This window comes from the organism of the source record quoted next, unplaced genomic scaffold, assembly GCF_019419815.1.
Source record: "Pyrus x bretschneideri cultivar Hongxiangsu unplaced genomic scaffold, Pyrus_bretschneideri_v1 Contig71, whole genome shotgun sequence".
In the NCBI taxonomy this organism is placed as follows: domain Eukaryota; kingdom Viridiplantae; phylum Streptophyta; class Magnoliopsida; order Rosales; family Rosaceae; genus Pyrus; species Pyrus x bretschneideri.
This window is the reverse complement of record NW_025999811.1, coordinates 1,173,435-1,182,690: the sequence shown is the minus strand read 5'-3', so window position 1 is coordinate 1,182,690 and position 9,256 is coordinate 1,173,435. Positions and strand designations below refer to the sequence as shown.

The following is a 9,256-nucleotide window of genomic DNA, read 5'->3' as shown; positions in this document are numbered from 1 at the left end:
AAACCATCGAATCATATCAAATGGATATCAAATATGAAATTAGAATATCAAATTTAACTTAAAAGGCAATGTCGGCCCATTGGCCACGCACCTCCGCAGGCAGTGGTTTTCGTTGAATGGAAACCCAATTTTCCAACTAACTCCAAAAATTACCAAATTTTACAGACATGTAAGCTCAATGAGGGGAACATTTTTCATACTTGAGCCGAAATCCAATTCGACCAGGAAGACGTCTGAAATCACCTTGATCTGCCGAAAACCCTAAAATGGGTGTTCTTCGATTCGACTTCCCCACTGCACCACACCCTCCACCCCCCCCCCCCCCCACCCAAAAAAAAAAAAAATTGTTTAGGGTTTGTTCCTAGGCTCAAGAGGAGTCTTTTGGTGGTGGTGGTGGAAGGAAAACACTTCAAAAATGGTGGATTGCTGGCGAGGAACTATCGCACCCATTGGTGCCGTTCTTCGTGAAATCGAGTCCAAAATGGCTTTTGCTGGAAATGGGAGAATGAAGGTCAAGTTGGAGTGTGCAGATGGTGGTTGGGTGGAATTCATTGAAAAATCCGATGAAAATCGCCAGAATTTGTTATCCAAAACTGGATCAGGTCACGTAGGTAAACAATTCAAAAGGGGGAAAATTGGTTCACTCGTTCTCTCTTTCCTCATTTCCCTCATTTCCCTCCTTTCTCTTCTCCTATCTCCATCACAGCCACACATGTGGCGCCTCAGATGGCTACTCCAACAAAGCTCGAGCTTCTAGATTAAGGATCAAATGAACATTTTGCCCTTACTTTTGCTTCTTTATATCTCCTTTATTATAACTTCGTTTGACGAACGGTCTTCGTCTACGCGCTCGTGGGATCGAGCTTTATCCAAATATGCCAAGAAATGCAACGAAGCTTATAAGGATAAAATACGTTCTTGTATAATTATGTTTAGCCAACTATGGGCATTTTCGTCTTTTTTCACTTATCGAATAAATGTACATCAAAACAAGTTGTTTTGATGTATAACTACATCTATACGTGCCAAAATGGAAGACACAAGTGGTTTTGATAAAAAAAAAACTTGTCATTTGAACTGAAACATAGGCTGGCAACTCGAGTAGGCTGAAAATTGTATCCAGGAGAGTTTGCTTGTAATTTACATTTTTATGTGTTACCTTTGCTTCCGTACCAAAGCAGTTGGTTTAAGATTTCGTTAGGGTTTCATGATGCTGACAAGTTACGATTATTTCCCTGCAAGTGAACGTTGGTAGGAATTCGGATTCTCGCCGGATCCTTTTTGTAAGGATTCAGGGATCCAGTTAATCATGTCCATTTATTGTACATCATGCGGTCATAAAATATTTTAAATTTTTTTATTTAAAATTAAACACAAATAATATTTGACAAAAACTGACCGCACGATGTACGATAAACGGACATGATTCACGGATTTTCAAAATCCCCACCAAAATGATGCGGAGAGGATCCTGTTGGTGTTGGTAGTATCAGCACTGTCAGTAATGTCGCTCGTCTGGAATGGGGATGCTATCCTAAAGGTTTTCTTCGCGTCGTGTTTCGATGGTGGAACTTGGCATAACCAACGAACACACTCATATACTAGATTTAAGTGACAACTTTGTAGATAGATTTAGGTGAAACCTTATTATAATTAGAGCAGGAATTATAATCAACGAACACACACTTGATAGATTTATGTGATGACTTAATTTTATTTTACGGGAACAAATGAGGAAAATATAGACAACAAGGACACATGTGATCAAGATATGCAAATCAATTCATAAGAACGCATCAATTGAGAATGTTTCCAACCCAAAATTGAAGAAAGGTGGGATTCTACCATAAAACCAACTCGTTTACTTTCACATATTTACACGCCCCCTATGAGGCTTGAAAAACCTTCACATCCTCACACATCCCTTCACGTGTGGCGAATTTTCAAGCCAAACACGTGGACAATGCAAATTGGGTGACTTGGAGCACGTGTGGTCGTTGAGCTTCACATGTGGGTTAGCCTGCTCTGATATCATGAAGAAAGTTGGGGTTCTACCATAAAACTAATTGACAATATGATAAATAACCCAACTTACTTATAAGCCCTTACATTATTTCTACTTTCACCGATGTTAGATTTTTTTAATTTCACATCCCCACAAAAATGAGTTATTATCATTAATAACCAAAATTTAACCCTTAATTTCAAAAATGTTAGTTTTTATCAAAACTTTCAAATATACCAAAAAATTCATTTAAACAGACATAGACACAGACACAAAAACCCTCATAATTTAATCCAATTACACCCAAAACCCAAACCCAGAGAGGGAGGAGAAAACAGTGGAGCCGCACACCAATTGCCAAGCAAACTTCCAAATTCAAAGGTCGTCTTCTCAAAATTACCATAGATACAATTTTACCAAGCGATGCTTTGCACACATTTATTGAATTGTCTTCAACTTCTCTCTCTCAAAATTCCTATTTTTTTTTCACTTGTAATTATTTTTACTGATAATATACTCTTAATCAAGATCATTGATACTCCTTTTATAAACATGTATCTCTACCTTTCTCTTTGAAAGCACAAAAGTGAAAAGTCAATTTCATCTCAAGACATCAACCACTATTTTCATTTGAACAACACCCATGAAGAACTTTTCATCTGATAAACAAATCCATATCCTTTTCACAATTTTAGCTCAACTGTAGTTTGTATTTTAACTGTTCTTAAAAATAAATAAGAAATATCATGAATCCTACAAGGTTCTGGGTTTTTTTTTTCGCATGAAGTTCTTCCCTGGATAGTAGAACAATGGCTTTGCATTCAATGACACAACACAGACAGCAGCTTCTGCATTTGAGGGTCAAATTTTGAGGGTATTTGGGTACTTTTGCATGAGTGTTTTGTCATTTTTGAAATTTTTTATAAAACTTGACATTTATGAAAATGGGGGTCAAGTTTAGGCTATTAATGATAAAATCTCCACAAAAACTGAGGCTATTAATGATAAAATATCCACCAAAACTGACACCAATTAAGGAAGTAGAATTTTGGGTAAATTACACAAAATCACCATAACCGAACTACAATCTCATACCTCATATTTTAAATATTGCAATTTCATACCACATTTTATGAATTCGTTGCAATGTCAGACCTCCATTAATCAATCCGTAAGATTGGTTGTTAAATGATGATGTGATAAATATAAATTTCACATATTTGATTAATTGCTATAAAAAAATGTGCCACGTGGTAAAAAAAAATAATTTTAAAATGTTAAAACAATTATATTGACTAACATATTAAAAACAATTATATTAAATAAAATTCAATTGTGTAATGTTTATGGATTGGTGTTGACCCTGAACCTAGGTTTCATCATCATCCCTTTTCTTCTTCATTGACGCCGACCATGGATGGCAGGCTTCCAATTTCAAATTCTGCAACCAAGATTGCTGTCCTCTTGCTGCTCTTTCCGTAGCATGCATATCAAGCTTAGATCATCAAATTCCACAATCATCGTTCTAAAGCCTTCCTCTACGCACACTAGCATCGAATCTTCTGAGAAATTCCTCATCTGGATCGACATCAGCGGGCCCTCCGACGCCGTTTTAAACTCGATCTGATTGGTTCTCGGGTTTGGGCTTCATCAAAAACCAATTTTGTGGTCTTGCCATCGACATCTCAGAGAGCCTCTCTCTCTCTCTCTCTCTCTCTCTTTTTCTCTAACCTGTGCGAATTCTGGTGACCTCTTTTCTCTCTCCTTTCTCAAGGGGAAGCTTCCATGAATTGCTCCCTGCCCCATCCCATCACCAACGAACGAAGTCTACGAAGCTCCCTACCCCATCCCCTCCTCCGTCGACCCCTGCTCCCTTCTCCAAAAGTTAATCCACCCCAACCTTCTGCAATTCTCCCCCGTCGATCCCACTCCCCCACCAAACATAAATATGGTGAAAAGAAATCCCATGTCCACAGGTTATTTTTCTCGCTTCGCTAGAGATCTCGTCGATTGCACCCTTGATTTTAAATTTTATTCGATTGCATCTTTTATCGTCGTTAATCTCACTGCGACAGCGGACTCAATGGTTGATTGAAGGATTAGGGATGGGAGTGGGTTCGACAGTTGAGAGAGTTTGAAGGATGGTGGCTGTGTTTAAGGGGGACGAGGAAGAAGGGGAACGGATGAGGGAGGGGAGGACCAAGGGGTTGATTTCTGGGTAGAAAGGAGGAGAGAGTATTTTTTTAATTAATTTTCATTGTTGATAAAAAATTAATTCCAAAGGAGTGGGTTTAATTGGGACAAGGATTGTCTGCCTTCTTATTTTATGTGATCACGGTTAAATCACGTTAACATTTTATATTATTTTTTATAGAGATAATAAGACAAAAATGAATAGTAATATAAAATGTTGATAAGGCTTAACCGTGACCACACAAACAGGATGGCATGGGATGGCACCGGAAGTGGGAGGGCAGACAATCCTTGTCCGTGGGTTTGCTCCTACCACGTCATCATTTAACAGTCAAATTCACAGAAAACTTAACGGATGTTTGACATTACAACGAATTTATAAATTGAGGTATGACATTGCAATATTTAAAATATAAGGTATGACATTGTGATTCGATCCCTAATTAAAGTAGTTTTGTGTAATTTACCTTAGAATATTTGATCAAACTTCCTACCAGTCCAAACTAGAAAATTACAAATTGTTAAAAGAACTTCATGTATCATGTATACGCAGATGGAAAATTTTGCTTCAAACCAAAGTGTGTTGGACCATATATGGCGTGTACAAAATCTAAATATTAAAAAAAAAATGTATAGTGCATTTATCAGACCCAAAAGAAGAAGTAGTTTCAAATTAAAACAATATAAGTACATGTAGATGATGATTTAACTTGATAATTAATTAACTAAGGCGACTAAACTGTATTATATTGAAATAAAAATAAATTGTCAATCATACCAGCACTTAAATTAATCTTCTCATCTATTGCACAAAATACTTGATGTTGTAAATGACTCATAGATTTCATATTGTCTGTGATAATAATGATGATCAAAGAGGGAAATTTCATAAACCCAAGTGATGAGGGAGGCGAGGTAAGGTGGTCAAATGAGGATATGTCCCCATGGTTTGGTTCTCACCAAAGAAAAATGCTAGCAATCTTCTCATTTGAACTTATTCATCTCCAATTTTGGTTGATTTTTTTTTATTTGTTATTTTTGCTTGGTATGTATACGACTATTAAGGAACCATCATACCTATGGTACTGTTTTTTTAGTGTAAATTTTAAAGTTAGGACGACAAGTACAAAAAGCGTATATTATTAGGGTTCCATATTTTCGAGAGAGGATCTTCGCCGGATCCTCTTTGTGAGGATTCGAGAATCCTCCAATTATATTCGTTCATCGTATATCGTGCGGTTAGTTTTAATCAAGTACTATTTATATTCAATTTTAAATATAAAAAATTACAATAATTTTTGATCGCACAATATACGATGAACGAATATGATTGGAGGATCTCCAAGATCTTCACAAAGAGGAACCCACGAGTATCCTCCTGGCATATTTTCGTCTTCAAGATTTGTGCCGGTGTCGTTTTATGTTCAATGGTGTGTTAGGGAATGGACTAATGGAGTGTCTCACGCTTCATACCCAAGCAATGGATGTTGATGAGGTGGAGCTTTCTGATTAAGACCCTCTCACGTGTGTTACGCGTTACCCGCAGCATGCCAACACTGTATACACAAAGTAGGAGGAAAAGCCCCCTTAATTTTCCAAAAGATTAAGTAGGGAATCAAAATGAATATGAATGGGAGAAAAATTGAAAGAAAGAATGTTATTTGCCACGTTAAGTTGATAGAATTACTGACACACTCTCTAATACATACAAGATTCATTTATAATAGTTGAACTTACATGTAATAATGTTGCGTTTGTAATAACGTTATTTGGTGTTTTAAAAAAAAAAGAGTGAATACGGTAACAAAACTTTATTACTTCATTGTAAAAATATGAATTTAATATCATGAATACATAGTTTTAATGTCAAAATAAACGCTTTTAACTACTTGATTTGAACGTAACTCGTGAATTACAAATGTTGAATAAGAAGAGAGAGAGAGAAGGTAAAACAAATAAAATACACCAACCAACTAAGCCAAGCAAAAAGTCCATAGAAGGGAAGTCTTCTTAGCCTTGGGGGTATTTTTGAATTATTTTTGTTATATTAATATTTTTATGAGTTGTGTGTGTATATATATATATATGGGTGGGTAGTGGTATGAGTCTAACCTTGTTATCTGCGCATCTCTCATATCACAAAACTAGTTGATCGAGCTAGCTATTCATATTATAGCTAATTTGTGGGTGAGTTGATTTTGGTGAGGAATATTCAATGGGAAGGCAACCGTGCTGTGACAAAGTTGGGTTGAAGAAGGGACCATGGACAGCTGAAGAGGACAAGAAGCTCATTAAGTTCATCCTCGCCAATGGCCAATGCTGCTGGAGAGCTGTCCCTAAGCTTGCAGGTCTCATATCAGATCATCTATATACTTCATTTTTCTCGCTCCATGGCCATTTTAGAGAGAGAGAGAGAGAGATTCTGCAAATTTGAATGCTCTGTTATTCACTCTCTTTCTTTCCTTCGGGAGGAGAAGGGTGGGAGAACATTTGTTAACTGTTAATCTTTCAAATCTGAAAAATTTAACCAGTTTCTCGTTTGTTTTCACAAATGGGGTTTGTTTTAATTCATTTTTTCACCTCTTGATCTTTGTTTTTTATTTTTCATTCCTCTTAAAAAACCGAAAACGGTGGCTTCAAACTCTTTTGCTTTTGGTTTTATTGTTTATTTTTTATTTTTTAGTCTGAGGAGGAAGTGAGCTTAATAAACCACCTGCAACTAAAATTCATGATTGCCCGAATTAATGTGAAATTTAAAAGAAAAGGTGAAGAAAAAAATGGTAAACAGTTCATTGACTATATGTGGTGGATTGGTCTAATTGCAGGATTATTAAGGTGTGGAAAAAGTTGCAGGCTGAGGTGGACCAATTATCTGAGGCCAGACTTGAAGAGAGGTCTTTTATCAGAATATGAAGAGAAAATGGTCATTGATCTTCATGCTCAACTTGGCAACAGGTTTGTGATTATTCATTTCAGGAAGGTGCTTTTTCCAAAAGCAAGTTTCAAGAGTTGTTGAGCTGTCTGCCACTCCTTAAGTTAATAACAGATTATGTTCTTTGTAAATTCAATTAAAATATTAATAAATATAAAACCATGCAAGTAGAAGACCAGATTTTGCACAATTCCTCGGAAATGAGACTTCTAAGGTTTTTACGAACTAGAATTCTCTTCTCTTCTTTTTCCATCTCCTTTCATTCTTTCCTTTTACATTCTTTATTTTGGCTTTTTCTTCTTATAAAAAATTAATATAAGATGTTGACGTATCTTAATTTCAAATAAAAGGGGAAGAAAGGAGAGAAAACAAAAGAGAAGAAAAAATCCTACTTCGCTTTTTACACCCACTCCAACATATATTCCCTTTGGTTTTTTTTTTTTTTTTAAAATTTAAACTTTTTATCTCTTGTCTTGAGATAAATAAAATAACTGCATGTTGATAAATATCCATCGAATTCAACTGTGCTGAATATGAAGTCGTCCTTCTGTATATTCTCCTATTTTTAATCTTTGAAGGACATTTGCTTGGAGCTTTCATGTGGCCACAAAGTCAATCCACTTTTCATGATGCGAAAAGCACTTGCAAACAATTCTTTAATTTTTTTTTTTTTTTCTTCTTCTTCTTTGTTTTCTTGTGTGCTCAAGTCAAATATTGTTTTTCTTGTTGTATATGTGGGTTAGGCTGTTTAATCAAGTCAGTTTTCAAGCTCATTGCAATTATGTTCGGCTTCACCAACCTGTTCATTAGAGGTTTCAAACATCGTATCATCGAAATTAAATGATGTTTTACTTTCCATTTTGGCAGATGGTCTAAGATTGCCTCTCATCTCCCTGGAAGAACAGATAATGAGATAAAAAATCATTGGAACACCCACATCAAGAAGAAGTTGAGAAAAATGGGGATTGATCCTCTCACCCACAAACCAATTGCTAATGTCAATGATCAAAGCCACCAATCACAAAGTCAAAAACAAGAAGGAGAAGAAGAACAATCTTGTGTAGCTAATGACAGCTTTGAAATTGGCCAAAACAACCCTATTCAAGCCAAAGAGGAAGATTCCAAAAACATGGGAGGTGATGAATTGGATAAAATGGAGTTCTTGATTGATGGATTCTGCATAGATGAAGTTCCACTAATTGAGCCCCATGAGATTTTAGTTCCTTGTGCTCCTTCTTCATCAACCTCTTCATCTTCTTCTTCAAATTCATCATCCATTTTTCTTGAAGACTTGTATCTCCCAGATTTTGAGTGGCCTGACTGTGATTACAGCAACAACAACAACAACAACCAGAACAATGACAGCATGGGCTTGTGGGATGATGACTTCAGCAGCTGGGGTCAAGATTCTTGGGCATATGGGCTTTTGTAAAAACAAAAAGAGAAAGAACTAAAATTTATCCGCTTGGATTATATATTGTAATCTGCTTGTTAATTACTTTCCGAATAGTACAAAATAAATAAAGAATAGAGAGAAGAATGTCAAATTATCAAAGAGACATGTTAAAGACATACTTTTTATAATATCAATATTGTCCTTAGGTCATCTCCAACTGAGGGCTGGCCAGAGGGCTCGTTTTAGCCCTCTTGGCCCTCCAAGATTCTCCAAGATATTAATATTTTAATGAACAGTACATAACCATATTTACGTCCGTCTCCAATCGAGGGCCAGAGGGCTCGTTTTAGCCCTACCACAAAAAATCGTCTCCAACCGAGGGCCAAAGGGCCATACATAATTTATTATTTAAATTTAAAAACTACAACAACTTAAATTCAAATCCAACAACTTAAATTTAAAAACTACAACGATAACTGGCCCAAAAAACCAAAAAAATTAGAATTTAAATTCAATGAATGGTTTAGGTATTTATAAGAAAAAAAAATAGAATTTTTAAGAATTTAAAAAAAAAATGGCCCAAAAAACCAAAAAAAAAAAAAAATTTTGAATACAACGGCTAGTCAACTAGCCGTTGTATTCAAAAATTTTTTTAAGCAATCCTGTCGGTTATAACCGACAGGAAAGCTATATTTTCTAGCCAGCCCTCTAGCCCTCGCCGATTTCGTGG

At 35.9% G+C, this 9,256-nt stretch overlaps 1 protein-coding gene across 1 annotated transcript; it reads left to right on the top strand.

Moving 5' to 3' along the window:
* Positions 1 to 6,260: 6,260 nt before the first annotated feature.
* On the top strand, positions 6,261 to 8,685 carry LOC103959908 (transcription factor MYB20). The gene is made up of 3 exons (XM_009372287.3): positions 6,261 to 6,546; positions 7,024 to 7,153; positions 7,998 to 8,685. The coding sequence occupies exons 1-3, from the start codon at positions 6,414 to 6,416 to the stop codon at positions 8,560 to 8,562; spliced, it is 828 nt and encodes a 275-aa protein (XP_009370562.1). The 5' UTR covers positions 6,261 to 6,413; the 3' UTR covers positions 8,563 to 8,685.
* The last annotated feature ends 571 nt before the right edge of the window (positions 8,686 to 9,256 follow it).